At 37.1% G+C, this 19,151-nt stretch overlaps 1 protein-coding gene across 1 annotated transcript; it reads right to left on the bottom strand.

Moving 5' to 3' along the window:
* Positions 1-17,769: 17,769 nt before the first annotated feature.
* LOC149242179 (uncharacterized) lies at positions 17,770-18,822 on the bottom strand. Its single transcript, XM_089370781.1, has one exon. The coding sequence runs from the start codon at positions 18,820-18,822 to the stop codon at positions 17,770-17,772; it is 1,053 nt and encodes a 350-aa protein (XP_089226907.1).
* Positions 18,823-19,151: the final 329 nt, after the last annotated feature.

Below are 19,151 nucleotides of genomic sequence, written 5' to 3'. Positions count from 1 at the left end.
CAAATAATTTTTGAGTGGGGCAGGTTAATGATCAAGTCTAGGCCGTAATATTGATATGCTATTCATGGTAATGTTAAATTCTTAGAGTAAAAGTGATATTCTCCTTAATTTTCATTTTCATCCTTCTACTTAAATTTTTAACATTACCATGAAATGACTCATGTGTTTGAGAGTGGTTCCGGCCTCATTGGATTTCATAGGGAGAAAGTAGAATTTTAGATTTCATTCAAAATGCACCAGAATTATCAGTTTTTCAGGATTTTAGGATTGGGAGATTGTAATGTTTCCAAGTGACACCACTTGCCCGGCTACCCTGCCACCAGTAGAGGACGTGGTCTACCTTCTATAGCTCCTACTTCTAGTTCTTCAGCTTCTAGAGCATAACAAACTCCACTACAACTCCACCAGCACCAGCATCTACATCTAGAGGGAAAGGGAAAGCTGTGGCATTTTCTCGCAAGAGGGGTAGAGGAAATCAATAGGATTAGACTTTAGTTATTTTCTTCATTTTATCGTATATGACACTATGACATGATGAGATACATTATTATATTTTTTGTTGATATTTTGAGGCTGAGTTAGGACTCAGGAGTCAAGACTTACTATTCAGGACATGATTCAATGTTATGTGTGATTTTAGCACTAGAAATGATATTAAACATCTTATATATTAGTTCTAATTTCTAAATAGTAAATTTTGATTCTATTTAATTTTTTAAAGTGAACTATGAACTTTGAGAAGTAATTATATTTTCATTTGATTAGATAAGCTGTAACCTGCAATTTAATATGGATAAAAAGCTATATTTTGGTGTATATATATATATAACGTGTCCCCCATGTCCTGTTTCTAGGTCGTTGTGTGTCGTATTGAATACTTGTATTTACGTGTCCTTTGTGTCTCATATCCTGGTGTCATGTGGCTTACTTTGTAAATTAATTTAATACTAATTATTTATTTTGTTTTTTTAATAAGTTATTTTAAATTTATTATAAATATTAATATTATTATATATTTTATTATAAATCATTATAAATTTATTATAAATATTAAATACTAATACTATTTAAATTTTCAAATTATAAAAATTATAAAATAGAAAAATAAAATTTTATTGGTAATAATTTCAATTAATATACATTAATAAATAAATGGTTAAAATTAAATATGGTGAAAAATAATTTCCCCCTATTCAATATCATCCAAAAACAGTTAGTGTGAAATTAGGTAAAAAACAATTAAATTTAATAAAATGATAAATATAAACTACTTGTGTGAAATTAGTTAAAAAAACATTTAAAATTATTGAATTGAGGCTTCTGTCATCCATATCAAGTTTAAGAGAAATCCTTAGGTGTAAATCACAATATAAATCATTTTTCGATGCGTTTCCAACCAACAAGTGTGGTTCATCGTTAGGACACACTTGTTGGTTCGAAACGGGTACACAAATGATTTATCTTGTGATTTACGCCGAAGAATTTCTCTTAAACATTTAAAATTAATAAAATAATAAATATAAAATGATTGTTTGCAGGTATACTTATTTAATGTATGTGCCAAGAAAAAGATTTCAGTCTGCCTTAATTTCGACCTTCAAATTAATGTGGTCTCTCTTAATTTCATAGATAGCAATTAGATTATGATGATTCCTAAAACACCAAAATCAATGAAGGATTTATGTTCCAAATTCAAAATAGAATTGTGGAGAGTTTTAGGTTTAAATTCAAAATGAAATTGAACATGCATTTTAACTTTCTGGGTATAATCACGTCTCTTTTAAATGAAATTATTTTAATTAAAAAAAATCAAATAATAGTACTTTGTGAGAAAAAATGTTATTTTTCATTCATTGAACCTAAAAAAAAGTCTAAAAAGCCTTTTCTTTCATAAAATTATTTATTTAATTTTTTATAAAAAATTATTTTAAATTTATTATAAATATTAAATGTTAATATTATTTAATTTTTTAGAATTATAAAAATAGAAGGACAAATTTTATTTATAAATTAATTTAATATTAATTTAAATTATTTATTTTAGTTTTTTTGTTTATAAATTATTTTAAATTTATTATAAATATTAAATATTAATATCGTTTAAATTTTTCAATATCCAAAAGATTTTAAATTTTCAAATTATAAAATAGAAATATAAAATTTTATAGGTAAAGGATTTAAATTAGTATACATTTAAAATTAACAATGGTGAAAAATAGTTTCTCTCTATTCAAAATTACTCAAGAATCGGTAGTGTGAAAATGAGTAATAAAAACATTTAAAATTAATAAAATAATAAATATAAACTGGTTGTTAGACTCCTTACTCTTATCATAAATTTAGATTAAAAAACATTTAAAATTAATAAAATAATAAATATAAAATAGTTGTTTGAAGGCATACTTATATATGCAAGTGAAAACAAAATAGATTTCACCCTGCCTTAATTTAGAAGCTGAAATTAATGTGGTCAGACCATTTATAGATCACAATTAGATTATGACCATTCCTAAAACATGGTAATCAATGGTTGTGTGGAGATGGAATTGCACATGCATCTAAGCTCTACATTTTTATAAATTGAATTTGTTTTAATTAAAAAAAATGATGTCTTGTGTTGTGACGGAAAAATGTTTTCTACATTGATTGAGTCTTTAAAGCAAGTAACCAGAATAGATCCATTTTAAATACTAATTAATATAAGCTGAGAGGGATTCACTTTCTTCACGTGATTTTTTTAGCAAAAAACATTATTTAAATGTTTTATATAGTTATTTATTTATTTTTATTTTAGATTTTTGTTAAAAAAAAACATTTTTTTATTTTTAATAAATCATTTTTATTTAAAAAAAATCAAAAAGTGATAGGAAGAATATCTTGTGTTCTAATAGAAAAGGGATTTTTCTTCACCGACTAAGTCTACAAGTGTAACACACACAATTTTTTTTTTGAAAATGAGACAACAATTATGACTATATGTTCTCATATATATTAACGCCCATAGTTTATCCGATTAAAGCTAAGTGTGTTTGCTTTGTTTTAATATTTAACCTTTCATGATTGATTTGATTTATAAACACCAATCTAATGATGGGACCATATAATACAATGTTGAATCCTTTGATATCGTTTAGATTACAAACACGGCTACAGTAATCATTAAACAATGATTGGTATACATACGATGTTATCCCGACGTTTATGTCATTTTGCCAATGAATTTAATCATTTTGGGTTCGTGGCTGGCCGAGGCACCGGTGGTACAAGATTGTGCCTCAATTTCTGTGTGCGTAATAAACCTCTGCCATTTTGGGCCCTGCTGGCGACCAGAGGGCTCTCCATCTGTCCTTCCTAAACCCAACTTCTCGGTGTTTGGCCCTTCCATCGACGGTTTTCTGCAGTTGCCTGGATCAGACGGCTCATCGATTGTCAAGCATTCATATCTCCATTGAGGGGACTCATTTGGTTATGGTTTTGCCTTGAGGGGTTTTGGCTCTTGCCTGGTTCACGTTCTTTGCCTGGTTCTTTGTTTTGGCATCGAGGTCCTTTACGGAGGGTTCTGAGACTTTTCCATTTCTTTGTAAAATCATCAAGAGAGGTATGCATATCCTTTGCAGGTAAATAAAGGGTTAATTTCTTTATTCAAGATTTCATTTGTTCTTCTTTACTGCGCTGGTTTTATCTCAGGAATGTATAACCTTGCGAAGATTCTAATACTCTTCTCTTACCAAGGTGCAAGGTGGAGATCTCCGGTCACGGGGTTTTGGAGCTGTCTGCGACTAAACCTTCAACCGACTATGTTCTTCACATTATTGCCTGGTATTCTAATCCTCTTTCAGTTCCAGAGTTAGCAGAGGGTTGATGGCGATTTAGATGAGAGTCTATATTGGTTATTTCTAATGGAATCATTGAGTCTGTAGTAAATTTGAAAAGGTGCAATGAGGCCGCAGGGGCCAGAACTCTGCAAATAGTTTTTCTTTGTGTTGAATGTGTATTTAATTTTTAAAGAGCCTTACAGCTTCGACCTTAGGTGAAAGATATGGCTCTTAAATGGATTGATCGTTCTGTTTTCTCTTGATCTATACTATTTGAAGGTTGCACCCCCTATGGTAATCTTGGAGTAGGGGCATTATAAGTGGTGATTTTTTTCATTTCACCTCTATGTATCTATAATGTTGCTTTGGAAAGTCAAATATTTATTAACAAAGTTCTTTAGTGTAATTCCTTAAATTTATACTCGTTTTCTCCATAAATGATTCTCGTTTATTATGCTGTCGAATGGACTTCTAGTTGGGTCTTTGGACATTCTTAGAGTTTCTAAGTTAACTTTGTAATTTCCTTAATGCTTATACGATTCGTTTTATTCTCAGAGAATCTTATTGAACTCGTGATAATGACAGTGTTTTCCCGTGATGAAGCCGTGAGGCCTTTATGTAAGTAGAGAATATATCTATTCTATTTTGACTTATGTTACATGGTTTGGTTTTATAGTACGCCAATTGGGAGTTGAGTAATTCTGTAACAAATTCATTTTAGGCTTTGAAAAAAAGGAAATCCTCTCTTTAAAAAAATTACTGTTCTAGCTATTTTCCTGCTCTTGATAACATGCTAATTTTACACATAACTATGCCAGTCATGAGCAGCGGGATTCTTTTCTTTACAGATTTTTTGTTATTTTCGACTAGTCATAGAGTTCCTTTCTTTCTTCCTGTTCTCTCTATACTCAATGTATAGGGTTTTATTTTGCTTACAGTTTTGTCATGCCAATAGGAAATTTTTAAATTACTTTTCCATCTAAATACAACAGTAATAATCACAAAATCTTTAACTAGTATAAAGTATTTTCTTCCAGAATTTTTTCTATATTTACTTGCTTTTATTTGTGAATAAAACAACTCTGGAATTGAATTTATAAGATTCTCTTACCATACTAAAATATCATAGATCCTCGACCCTTTTAATTTACAGCCCACACCATAACTAACTAAAAAATCAAGGACCTTGTCCTTTAGTTTATAGCTGAGTCCTACTATCATGATTTAGTGAAAAAATTATATAATAAAATTATCTAGATTCTCTCACCATGCTTAAATAATAAAGATCATGTCTTTAAATTTACTGCAGTTACTTACAGTCATGATTTAATGTCACAGGCTTAAAAAACAAGCTAGATTTCAATAAATAACTTATATTAGAGATTAATTTTACTTATATGTTTCTGCTACTCCGGATTGACTTAAAAACCAAGATTTGCACTCAATTCCTCCCTTCCTTGAGATAGAAAACCTGGTCAATCTTCCCCCGTGCTACTCCTGGCTTTAGGAGTTCTCTACCTCAGAGATTTATCATTTACTGTCTATCTGATCCTTACTAGACATAGCTTTTCTCAAACTGTCTAACCCTTCAGAACAATTTTCTACTTCCCGATCTCAAATATCCATCCTCTTGATCATTTACTGTATTATACTCTAGGATTTAGTTTTGAAACATGTAACTATTTCTATAAATAATTACCTAGTAAGAAAAGAATAGTAAAATATTATCCTTTAATAATTGAAATTCCAAATATAGTTCATAATTCAAACAAATAGTAATAGTTTGTTCAGTTGCAGTAAAATTAAAATATTTACATTAATGGGGGATATTACATCTTCCCCCCCTAAAATGGAACATCGTCTCGTTGTTCTCCTCTTGCTAAAAACCTGGAAAGTTCTCTTTCATGACTTATTCATCTTCCCAGGTAGGCTCTTCCAGCCCGAAGTGCTGCCGCTGCACCTTAACCTGGGTGATAACTCGTTTCCACAACATCACTTCTCTTTGATCTAGTATAACCAAACGCTCGACGAAGAATTCGCCTTCTGGTTCAACTTGAACATTGCAAAAAAATGTTAAGTCATTAGCTAGTTATTTAACACAATTATAACATATACTTCATGCATAAATATACCTTACCTGGATATCTTGCCATTGAATTATGTGTTTAGCGTCATATACATATTCCTTAAGTAGAGAGATGTGAAAGACATTGTCTACACGGATATGACTAGGCAAGGCAAGTTGATAAGCCACTAGTCCTATTCGAGCCAAGATTTGAAATGGACCGCAATATCAGGGCGCTAGCTTAGCACACCCAGCCCATTGTAAGGTGCTTTTCTTGGATTGCACTCGAATGTGGACATGATCTCCTACCTGGAATTCTTGGAAAATCCTCTTCCAATTGGTAAAGATCTTCTTTCGGTTTTGATCAATCTTTAAATTAATCCGAACCTTTTTTACCATTTCTTCCATTTCCTCCAACATGTCCGGCCCTAGTAACAATTTATCCTCTGGTCCTGTCCAACTTAAGGGTGTTTAGCATTTATGACCATATAAAACTTCAAAGGGGCTCATGCGAAGAGATGCATGGTACTCGTTGTTATATGTGAACTCCATCAGGTGTAAATAATCCTCCCATTTTGTGGGTTGCTGCATTACATACATTCATAGCATGTCCTCAACCACTTGGGTTACCCTTTGAGTCTGCTCATCCATTTGCGAATGGTAAGATGTACTAAAGTGCAGTTGTGTGCCCAATCCCTCAAATATGGCTTTCCAGAAGGCTGATGTAAATTTTACATCTCAGTCAGAAATAATCATCTTAGGGATTCCATGCAGTTTAAATACATTTTGCACAAAAATATTAACAATTTGGATTGCCGTATAAGTTGATTGAACACGTATGAAATGAGAATATTTTCTCAGTTTGTCCACCACTACGATGATGGAGTCATTTCGCTTCCTTGATTTAGGTAGCTTGGTAATAAAATCTATAGATATGGTTTCCCATTTCCATTTTGGAATAGGTAGAGGGTGGAGTAGCCCTGTTGGGTGTCGATGCTCAATGTTCACTTGCTGGCATTCCAAGCATCTTGCTAAATATTCTACCACTTCCTTCTTCATACCGGGCTAGAAGAATTCATTTCATAGGGCTGAGATCATCTTTTGTTATCCAGGATGACCTGCATAAGGAATCTTTTGGTATTCATCCAAAATTAATTTTTTAAGATGTTGCTACTTGGGTACATAAATTATTTTCCTATAAACAATTAAATTTTCTGCATTTATTTCATAACCCAGTTGTTGTTCATGGCTGTTAGAAATTGTTTCTTACTGCCATAATTGTCTATATGTAGAGTCCTGTATGGCTGCTTCCTGAATCTATCCAAAAAAAGTTGTTCATGATTCACTAAAATCAATTTCATATAAACAACTTACCTTTCGACTTAAAGCATCTACCACTCAATTTTCCTTCCCTTTTATGTGTTTGATTTCAAAATCGAATTCACTTAGGAAGTCTGTCCAATGAACTTGCCTAGAATTTAAAGTTGGCTACTTGAAATAATTAATCAAACTATGGTGGTCAGTCATTAATAAAAATTTCTTACCTAAAAGATAATGGCACCACATTTTTAAGGCATGGATGACCATCGTCAATTCTAAATCATATGCTGAATACTTTTGTTCATATTCCTTCAGCTTTCTAGATTCATAAGCTACCACCCTGCCTTCTTGCATAAGTACACCACCCACTCCCCTCCTTACTAGCATCCATACAAACCACATATTCCTTGTTGGGATCAACGATGCTCAGAATGGGTGAGATGGTAAGCAGATGTTTGAGCTGATCAAAGCTTCTTTGAAATTCAGGGCTCCACTTGAATGTTCTCCCTTTCTTTTGTAAGGAGGTAATAGGATAGGCCACTCTCGAGAATCCTTCCACAAACCTTCGGTAGTAACCAACCAGGCCCATAAATGATCTTATATTGGCTACATCCTTTGGCACTGGCCACTCCATAATGGTTCTTATCTTTTCCGGATCAATCGTAATTCCATCCTTGGTGATAACGTGTCCCAAGTATTGGATCTTTTCTTTAAAGAAGTCACATTTACTGTACTTAGCGAACAGTTGATGTTCTCTTAGGATTTGCAGTACAATGCGGAGATGTTCCTTATGCTCCTCCATATTCCGGGAGTAGATCAGAATCTCATCGATGAATATTAACACAAATTTATCTAAAAACTAATGGAAAATGCTATTTATAAGACACATGAAGGTAGTTGGGGTGTTAGTTAGCCCAAAAGGCAAAACCACAAACTCATAATGACCATAACATGTCTTGAAAGTAGTTTTTGCAATATCTTCCTCCTTGATTCTGATTTGATGATACCCAGAATGGAGATCAATTTTTGAGAAGATGGTTGCGCCTTTCACTTGGTCAAAAACCTCGTCTAGATGAGGAAAGGGGGTATTTGTTTTTAACAGTCAGCTCGTTTAGCTGGCAGTCATCCATGCACATTTGCAGGGTCCGATCTTTATTTTTAACAAATAATACCAAAGCTCCCCAAGGAGACACACTAGGATGTATATATTTCTTATCAAGCAACTCCTGGAGCTGCATCTTTAATTATGTTAGTTTGGAGATACTCATTCGGTATCGTGCCTAGGGCACTAGGGTAGCTCCTGGAATTAGTTCAATAGTAAAATCTATGTCCCTTTTTGGGGGTAGACTTGGTATTTCTTCGGGAAATATATCTGGAAACTTTTTTATTACAGGTATATCTTCTAGTGATGCGGTTTTATCCTTAGAGTCAGCATATCCTACTTGTATAGCATATATTTGGCAACGTTTCCTAATGCATTTGGCTAGTTAAGAAGTTGTTATTGGCCTTATTTGCAGAGATTTATGAACACCCAGAATTTCTTGTCTTTCACCTTTTTCATCTCAGTAGCTAATAGCTTTTGTCTTCTTACCAAAGACCAGTGCTTTTCTAACCAGTCCATACCAATCAAAACGTCGTAAGACCCTAGGGGTAGCACATTTAAATCAACTATAATATATTTACCATCTAATTTCAAGGGGCAATTATTTACCTTAGACAAAACTTTTCTTTTTGCTTATGTGGCTAGTTGTACTAACCATGGGTTTATAAATTTAACCACTTGTAATCTACATCGTTCTACTATCTTTGGACTGACATAACTTAGCGTTGCTCCAAGATCTATTAAAAATAAAGCAAGTCTAGTAAAAAATAGTACCTTCAAATTCAACCATAGTTGGCTGAAATTCTGCCTGATGATCTTCAAGAGATGTGTTGACCTTAGGGATGCTTCTAGCCACTTCTCCCACAATGGAGGCCTCATGAAATTTAGATATCTGGTATGCTCCCCTGTGTTGAGCAAAATTTTTAATATAATGCATGCCTCTGCATCCCCGACACTGTACAGGGGGTCTATTAACTATTTCTGCTTCATTTTTGTCAGCTTGTTCACTGGTCCTAACTTCTCTTGGAACCTTAAATTTGGGTTTATTCATATTTTGTTTACCTTGACCTTGAAATAATCCCTTGTTGTTGTTATTATTTCCCTTATGGCTAGAAATGAATTTATTTCCCTTCTTGTTTGCTTACCTTTTACTCATATCTCCTTTTGGTTTATTCTACTGATAACAGATTCATGCTTTCCGAATGACCTCGTCCATGGTTTTTGGGTTGTCAAAATCCAGTCGTTCTTTCATAAATAATGGAAGACTACTGACAGACCATTGTACTTTGGCCTTTTCTTCATGAATATAGGGAACGTATCTCAACAATGAGGTGAATTTTGTTATAGGTTCATTCATGGTCATTTGGCCCAAGTGGAGGTCATGGAACTCCTTAGCTTTCTCATCATAAATCCTCTGGGTTGAATACGTTTCTTTGAATAAGTTTTGGAATTTATCCCAGGTTATACTCTGCTCATTTACCTCATGGACTGTTTTTACTTCTTCCCACCATAATGTAGCTTTCCCTTAAAGCTAGAAAATGGCCAGACGGGCCTTCAAATTGTATTCATATTCATACAATTGGACATATTTATTCATATTAATTAACCGTGCTTCCACAACCTCTTCTTGTTCCCCATTGAGGAGAGGAGGCTTAATTTTTTGAAATTCTCCTTAGAGTTCAATTTTATGTTTCTTCTTTGTCATGTGATCCGACACATTTCCTTATTCTTCCTCCTGGTTTTCTTCTCCTCTTTATGTTTCCATGTTTTCACTTTGGAATTCCTATTCCTCAGTTGTGTGTTTGTGCTCCAGACTAGGGGCTAGTGGATGGCAATTCTATCTATCTGAAAAGCACTTTAATATTTTCTCTTATTCTTGCATGAGTCTTTCATTGTCTTCTCAGAGTCGGGCCATCTCACCTTTCAGTTCTTAGACAGTGGTTCAGAGGTCCACGTTGCGGTTTTGTGTATCATCGCCTAGCTACACCCAAACTTCCGGATTTCCTTCATGAAATGTTGTTGGCCATGTTCCCCTTATGAAACCAAGTGGTAAATTTTTGGTTCACCTCATACTAAACCTTGCTAACTTCCTACTGCACATTATCAAAAACTATTATTTCTTACCCAGAGGTCTTAGTTTTGGAAACCTAAGTCCGCTCTAATACCATATGTAACTCCTCCATATTAGACACACAAAAAAATTTGAAAATGAAACAACAAATACGAGTACATGTTCTCATATATATTAACGCCCACAGTTTATGTGACTAAAGCTAAGTGCGTTTTATTTGTTTTTAATTTTTAGCCTGTCATGAATGATTTGATTTATAAACACCAATCTAATGATGGGACCATATAATACAATGTCGAATCCTTTGATATCATTTAGATTACAAAGACGGGTACAGCAATCATTAAACAAGGATTATTATACATATAATTTTATCATGACATTAATGTCATTTTACCAATGAATTTAACCGTTCTCGATTTTTCACTGGCCCAGGTGCTAGTGGTACAAGCCCGTGCCTCAATCTCTGCATGCACAGTAAACCTCTGCAATTTTGGGGCATGCTGGCGGCCATAGGGCTCTTTGTCTGTCCTTCCTCAACCATGCTTCTCATAGTTTGTCCCTTCCATCGATGGTTATATGCAGCTGCACGGATCAGAAGGCTCATCGGTTGTCAAGTGTTCATATCTCTGCTAAGGGGACTCATTTGGTTATGGTTTTCCTTTGATGGTTTTTGGCTCCCACCTGGTTCAGGTTCTCTGTGACAATGGTTCTTCATTTTGGCATCGAGGTCCCTTATGAAGGGTTCTGAGAATTTGCCATTTCTTTCTAAAACCATAAAGAGAGGTATGCATATCCTTTACAGGTAAATAAAGGGTTAATTTCTTTATTCAAGATTTCATTTGTTCTTCTTTACCACATTGGTTTGATCTCAGGAATATATAACCCTGCGAAGATTCTAATACTGTTTTCTTGCCAAGGTGCAAGGTGGAGATCTCTGGTCACGGGGTTTTGGAGTGGTTTGCAGCTAACCCTTCAGCTGACTATGCTCTTCGCATTCTTTCCAGGTATTTAATCCTCTTCTGGTTCCAGAGTTAGCAAAGGGTTGATGGCTATTTAGATGAGAGTCTATATTGGTTATTTCTAATGGAATAATTGAGTCTATAGTAAATTTGAAAAGGTGTAATGAGGCCATAGGGGTTGGCACTCTGCAAATAGTTTTTCATTGTGTTGAATGTGTATTTAATTTTTAAAAAGCTTTATGGCCTCGGCCTTAGGTGAAAGATCTAGCTGTTAAATGGACTAATCGTTTTTTTTTCTCTTGATCTAGACTATTTGAAGGTTGCATCCTCTATGGTAATCTTGGAACAGGGGCATTATAAGCAGTGTTTTTATTTTTGTTTCACCTTTCTATATCTATAACGTTGCTTTGGAAAGTCGAATTGTTATTCACAACGTTCTTTAGTGTAATTCCTTAATGTATACTCGTTTTCTCCAGAAATGGTTCTCGTTTATTATGTTGTTGAATGGACTTCTAGTCAGGTCTTCGAACATACTTAGGGTTTCTAAGTTAACTTTGTAATTTCCTTAATGCTTATAAAATTAGTTTTATTCTCAGAGAATCCTATCGAACTCGTGATAATGACAAGGTTTTTCCTGTGATGAAGCCATGAGGCCTTTATGTAAGTAGAGACTATATCTATTCTGTTTCGACCTATGTTACATGGTTTGGTTTTATAGTATCCTGATTGGGAGTCGAGTAAGTCTATAACAAATTCATTTCAGGTTTTGAAAAAAAAGGAAATCCTCTCTTTAAAAAAAAATGACTATTTTAGCTATTTTCCTATTCTTGATAACATGTTAATTTTATACATAACTGTTCTAGTCACGAGTACCAGGATTCTGTTATTTACAGAATTTTTATTATTTTTGGCCAGTCATAGAGTTCGTTTCTTTCTTCCTATTCTCTCTATACTCAATGTACAAGGTTTTCTTTCACTTCCAATTTTATCATGCCAATAGGAAATTTTTAAATTACTTTTCCAACTAAATACAACACTAATAATTACAAAATCTTTAACTAGTATAAAGTATTTTCTTCCAGATTTTTTTCTATATTTACTTGCCTTTATTTATCAATGAAACGACTCCAGAATGAAATTTATAAGATTCTCTTACCGTAATAAAATATGACAGATCCTACCTTTTAGTTTACATCTGACACCATAACTAACTAAAATATCAGGGACCTCACCCTTTAGTTTACAACTGACTCCTACAATCATGATTTAATGAAAAAATCCTGTAATAAAATAATCTAGATTCTCTCACCATGCTTAAATGATAAAGATCATTTCTTTAAATTTACCGCAGTTACTTACAGTCATGATTTAATGTCACAGTCTTAATAGACAAGCTAGATTGCAATAAATAACTTATATCAGAGATTCATTTTACTTATTTATTTCTGCTACTCCAGATTGACTTAAAAATCAACATTTTCACTTAATTCCTCCTTTCCTTGAGATACCAAACCTGATCAATATCCCCAGATGCTACTCCTAGCTTTAGGAGTTCTCTACCTCATAGATTTAATCATTTACTGTCTATCTGATCCTTACCTCACAACTTTTCTCAAATTGTCTAACCCTTCAGCATAGTTTTCTAGTAATTTCCTTCTTGATATCATATCCCCATCCTCTTGATCATTCACTGTATTATACTCTAGGATTTAGTTTTGAAAGAAGTAACTATTTCCATAACTAATTACATAGTAAGAAAAGAATAGTATTTACCCATAACTGTAAAATATTATCCTTTAATAACCGAAATTCCAAAAATTGTTCATAATTCAAACAAATAGTAATAGTTTGTTTGGTTGCAGTAAAATTAAAATATTTACATTAATCAGGGATATTTTTTTTTCTCCGTAAAACTGCACTAATTTATATTACAAAAAAGCCAAAAATACAGCAATATTACAAAGGCCGAAGCCTCGCATCTCCGCAGAGAATTTCCCATGATTATCCATGTTGAACAACAGGCAAAAAGGGACCTGTATCTTTCCTCCAACATTACCAGTATATAATCGACACAACAGGCTTTTGAGCCAACACAGCGGACATAGTTGACACGATGGACCCATATCTGAACACACTTGACACGATGGACTCATGACTGGACACAGTTGACACGTAGTCTAACACAGTGGACACACAAACCTTCACGGCATACATTGACTCTATGACAAACAAACATACCAAAAAAACAGAGGCGTCTGAACTAATCCTCATCAGTGAGATAGGGATCCCCCGTCGCCAAGCCTTTGAGCTTCTTGTCATCCTCTGCCTCTTGGTGTGCCATTTTCGGAGCTGGCTCGCTGGGTCCAGCCTCGTTTGCTTGCGTGGGTCGCCTCAAGTCCACTCTGGGAACCTGCATATCCACCCTTGGCACTGTCAGATTGTCCCCAGGCCTCTGGAGGTTGCTGCAATGCTCCACAATGACTGAAACAATGAGTGTGTTATTTTCCAGTGTGCAGGGGATACGATATCTAACTGCTGGATGCTCCCTGTGATCGCAGCCTGGGATTTCACTCACATCACTTTCAATGCTATGGCTAACAGTGCCTCTCAGGCCTCTGTTCTACCCAGTAGGATTGTGCACAGAGTCGGAGGGAGAAGTAACGGGCCTCTGGGTAGCAGGGCGACCCCTTGTTCTCCCTCGTCGACTTCCCATCCTAAGTCTCTCAATTGGCATCCTGCAATAGCCCTCCTTAACCAAATTTTCCGTGGAAAGCTTACACCCAGCCAGAGTTTGTTCTGTTGCTTACCGGAGATGCTGATGCCGCATGGGAGAATGCAGGAAAACAGCTTGGGTTCCAAATTTATGTGTCGCCATGTACCTTGTCCGAGGCTGCACATTGAATGGCGCCTGAACCGGAATGGACATCCCAAGAAAAATCCCCTCTGCAATGAATGTCGCTTGAGCCGAACTGAGCCTCCCCATGGCTCCAACCGTTGGCGCCTGAACCGGAGTGATCATCCCAGTAAAAATCCTCTCAGCAATGAATGTCGCGTGAGCCCAACTAAGCCACCCAATGTCTATACCCTCCTTCACATTTATTACCTTGGCGTGTTGTTTTATGGTGGCTTGTCCGGGCTGCCAGCTGCCCATGTGACAAGCCACCTGCCGATCATGCATGAGATACACCCGCATCCAGGGGAAGGATGTCTTTTTGCACCAAAGAGATGCAGTCCTGTTTGAGTTTAGCATCTTCAACCATATCTAGAGAGCCTGAGAAGTAATGTGTCGACTGTGACACTCCTTGATTTGCTAGCCGATCTGCTACCTGGTTAGCAGTTCTCCTTACATGATGGAAGGTTAAATTGTGGGGAGCGTGGAGCTTTTCTTCCAGGGATTCCAGACGGCTTAACAATCTCTAGCTCTTCGCTATTTTGACTGCCTTAGCTCCAGCTTGCATTCTTTTAGCTGCCTCTATAAGAATGAGAGAGTCGCCTTCAACCTCCAGAGGGGAGAGGTGATGTTGTTCAGCTAGACATATTCCTTTCCAAAGACCCTCTAGCTCCACTGCATTGTTAGTATCTTTCCCTATTGTGCCATAGTATACCAGCATTTCTTCTCCATTATGTCTACGAATTACTCCTCCGAAGCCTGCTGGGCCAGGATTGCCTTTGGCAGCCCCATCGAAGTTCAACTTGTATGAATTGAGTGCTGGCGGGGACCAAGAGGATGGTGAAGCGGATCTGGTGGAAGGTTTAGTGGTCGTTTTGACTAGGGAGTTGAGTTCAAGATTCCATTCCTTCATAATGCGGCGCTCCTGATGAATTTCTGGCATGTCATTATCATTCCAAACTCTGATGGCCAGAGTTTCCTGAATGTTCTTTTTGAGCGTGAGCCAAAGATCATCTATGGATCTAAATGTGCTATTGAAGATTCTGTGGTTGCGTTCTTTCCACAGGGTCCAGTACAGAAATCCTGGTATAATGCGCCACAAGGAGTTGAGGATCCTGCACTTGAATGGGTGTTTTTCCTAGGTCCTTATGGTTGCCGTTATATCCTCCTGCCTGGGGTGAGCTCTCATATTGCATTTTTCGACTTTCTCCCAGATTTGTTTTGCTAATGGGCATTCTTCCATTAAATGATTGATGGTTTCACAATTTATGTTGCAATTTGGGCATCTAGATGGCCCTACAAATCCCCTTTTGATCAGATTGTCCCAGGTAAGAATGCGTTTTCTGCTAAGAAGCCATAAAAAGGTTGAGATTTTGGGCCAATGCCCAGCTTGCCATACATGCTCCCATAGTTGATCTTTAACCGCCCTGAGGTTGGAATAGCGCAGGTGATGAGCTTCCTTGGTGGTGAAGGTACCTTTGGTTGTGTAGCCCCATCTGAGTTTGTCTTGCTGATTCGAGAGGCGAATCTTCCTATTGTTGAGTTCCTGGTCAATGTCTGTATACACTTCTCCCTGCCAATCTATTTGCCAGAGACGCGCTGGTTTCCATGTTTGGAAGTCGTGATTTGGAGATGGCTGCCAGAACTGGTGTACCAAAGGGATGCTTTCATGGTTCATTTGAGCCTGCCAGAGAGGTTTGTGGAACAGATTGGCCAGTTTGGGAAGTTGTTGCCATGAATCTTCCCAGAATCTAGCTGCCTTGCCCGAGTTTATTTCCCAGAAGCTATGATCTTATATGAAGCGACTTTGGGTTTTCGCATTGTTCTAGATGAGTGATCCCTGCGCAGTTGGATTGATTCTGATGAGGTCATTCCATTGACTGCCTCTGGCATATTTAGCTTGCCATAGTTGGGCCCAGGGGGTGTTTGGCTTGGAGACCCAATTCCACCAGATTTTAGCTCCCATTGTGTTGTTGCTTTGAAGCGGATCACGAAGACCTAACCCTCCTTCTGATTTGGTTTTGCATACCTCTGTCCATTTGACAAGAGCCCATTTCCTGCTCAGGCTTGTGGATCCCCAGAGAAAGTTCCTCTGAAGATTGCGTATTTCTTTTAGAATCCCTTTTGGAGCTGCTAATATAGAGAATAAATAAAGCGGCATAGCTTGTAAAACTGATTTGATAAGAATGAGCCGGCCTGCCAGATTTAAAGCCCTGAAGGTCCAGGATGAGAGCTTTGCATCTAATTTGTCCAGCAACGATCTCCAAGACACCTGCTTGATTGCTGAGTCAGTGAGGGGAGCGCCCAGGTATTTTGAAGGCAGGTGGGAGATTGTGAATCCTAGAATTCGGGCTATAATCCTTTGCAAGTAGGGGGGAGTGTTGAAGAAAAAAAGTTGTGATTTTGCAGCGTTAATGGAAGTGCCCGAGGCTTCAGAGAAGAGGGATAGAAGAGATTTGAAAGAAGAGGCTTCTTTTGCTGAAGGATGCCCAAAGAGCATAGTATCATCAACAAATTGCTGATGCGTTTGAGGAGTGCGACCATGAAGGGAAATTCCTTTAAGGACATGAGAGGATACAGCCGATTGGAGTAGTCTGCTTAGGCCTTCAGCCATTAAAACAAAGAGAAAAGGTGATAGAGGGTCCCCCTGCCGGATGCCACGAGAGGGGAGAAAAGGAGGTGAGGGGGATCCGTTCAGAATGACAGAGAAACTGGGAGAAGTGATGAGGTTCATGATCCATCTGGTCCAGGTTGCATTAAAGCCAAAAGCTAAGAGCATTTTGTGTATGTAATTCCAGCTAAGCTTGTCGAAGGCTTTAGAAAGATCTAATTTGAGAAGCATACCTGGTTTCTTGAGAAGCTTTAAAGAGTGTATGACTTCGTTTGATAGAATAATTCCATCCATGATCTGCCGACCTTCAACGTACCCTGTCTGTTCTGGGGAGATAAGCAAGGGTAGGAGCGGTTTGAGTCGGTTTGCAATAAACTTTGAAATGAGTTTGTAAATCACATTACAGAGTGCTATTGGCCTATACTTCTCAGGTTTGTTTGAGGCTGCTTCTTTGGGTACCAAGGCAATGAAGGTTGAATTGAGGGCCGGGAGGACCCAATGCATGCTGCGGGATTCTTCCACCAGAGCCCAGACTTCAATTTTTATGAGATCCCAGAATTCATGGAAGAAGTTGGCCGTGAATCCGTCAGGCCCTGGCGCCTTTCCGTCTTTAAGATGAGCCATGGCTTCTTCTACTTCCTTTAGAGTGACTTGCTGTAGCAATGGAGTATTGTGATCCTCATTGATGATTTTAGGAATGTGCTGTGTGATAGCTCGGATTGCCTCATCTCTGTTACTGTTAGGCTCCTTTAGAATGTCCTTGAAATATCCTGTAAATTCTTTCTCCATGTCTTCATGAGCCTCCACTCTTTCACCCTGCTGATTGTTAATAAAGGTGATTTTGTTGTGCATGCGCCGTTGGATGGTAGTTTTGTGGAAAAATTTGGTATTTCTCTCACCCTCTTTGAGCCAGCTTATTCGCGACTTTTGCCGTCATAAAATTTCTTCTTGTTTTTGACGCTCCTCTATTTGATTCCAGAGGATTTGCTCTTGTTGAATTTGTTCTTCTGTGCGTCCTTCCAGAATGAATCTTTGTTGTAATTCTTTCATCTGCTGTTCTAGTTTTTGTCTGCTCTCCTGTATGTTGCCAAAATGATCTCGATTCCATATTTTAAGAGTTTGCTTCAGATGTTTCAGCTTTTGTTGGAACTGATACATTTTAGCTCCTGCCGGTGAGATGAAGGATGTCCAGGCTTGATTGACCACTGCCTTAAAATTGATATCTGTGAGCCAGAAGGCTTCGAATCTAAATGGTCGATTGCTGCAATTGCTTGGTCTGGACCATTGGAGAAGAATGGGCCAATGATCTGAGCCTCCTTGTGGAATGATCTTGGCACTGAAATCTCCTCCTAGGTGGATTGCGTTGTCTGAAACTAAAAATCTGTCTAGTCGTGAGGCAATTTGGTGAACCCCTTTTCTCTTGTTCGACCAGGTGAAAATGCCATTAGAGGTGGAGATGTCCATGAGTCGGTTGTCTTGAATGAATTGCTTGAAGCCGCTTCTATCACTATCGAGCCTGGTTCTTCCCCCTTGTTTCTCTTCCATGGATTTTATGATGTTGAAATCGCCTCCTCCGATCCATAAAGGAAAGTATCTGTTTTCATTAAGGAGGGAGATCGTGTCCAAGAGGTCTAATTTTTGCTGTATTGTCTGCGGGAAGTAAACATTGGTAAGATGCCCATGGATGTTGGTACCAATGAGATGGAATGTAGCTTGAATGAGATGCAGAGTAGCATGAAAATCATCAAGTGACACAATCTGTGGATTCCATAGAATGGCTAGACCGCCAGAGGCCCCTGAGGCGTCTACTGCGATTGAACTGTTGCCTGCCCAAACTTTGTTACTGAGACTATCTATTGTTGTGCTGCTACATTTTGTTTCTTGAAGAAAGACTATTGCTGGTTTTTCTTGCATTATCAGGTTTTTAATCACTCTGTGTTTAGAGGGACTGTTGAGTCCTCTTACATTCCAAGAGATGAGCTTCATGTAGACGGAGATTTGGGCTTGTAGAACTTGGTCAACTTGGGGAATTGCCCCGAATCCATGAGTATTTCACCTACTGCTATTGTACGTTGTAGATCTGTTTTTCTGCCCCTTTTCTTTTGTTCTTTGAGGATTTTCCTTCCATCCCAATGACTGCCTCCTTGGATGCCCAGACTTTTATGGTGCTGTACCCTTGTTAGGACTCCTTCGATTTTGTCTAATTTCCAGGGAGGGATTGAGTTGTACTCTTTTTGCTTACATGCTGCCTCCAATTTGGATATGTCAAGCTTGGATATGTCGAATTCTTCTAGATCTACATCTTCTCGATCTTC

The sequence above is a fragment of the Pinus tabuliformis genome, chromosome 8 (assembly GCF_031772625.1).
Source record: "Pinus tabuliformis cultivar Carrire ecotype Pingquan chromosome 8, CPIR1, whole genome shotgun sequence".
Lineage (NCBI taxonomy): Eukaryota > Viridiplantae > Streptophyta > Pinopsida > Pinales > Pinaceae > Pinus > Pinus tabuliformis.
Note: the sequence above shows the minus strand (reverse complement) of the source record. Positions and strands in the feature narration are given on the sequence as shown.

Excerpts from the sequence above, each read along its gene's own strand:
- LOC149242179 (XM_089370781.1), bottom strand. The coding sequence starts at position 18,822 with ATGAAGCTCATCTCTTGGAATGTAAGAGGACTCAACAGTCCCTCTAAA.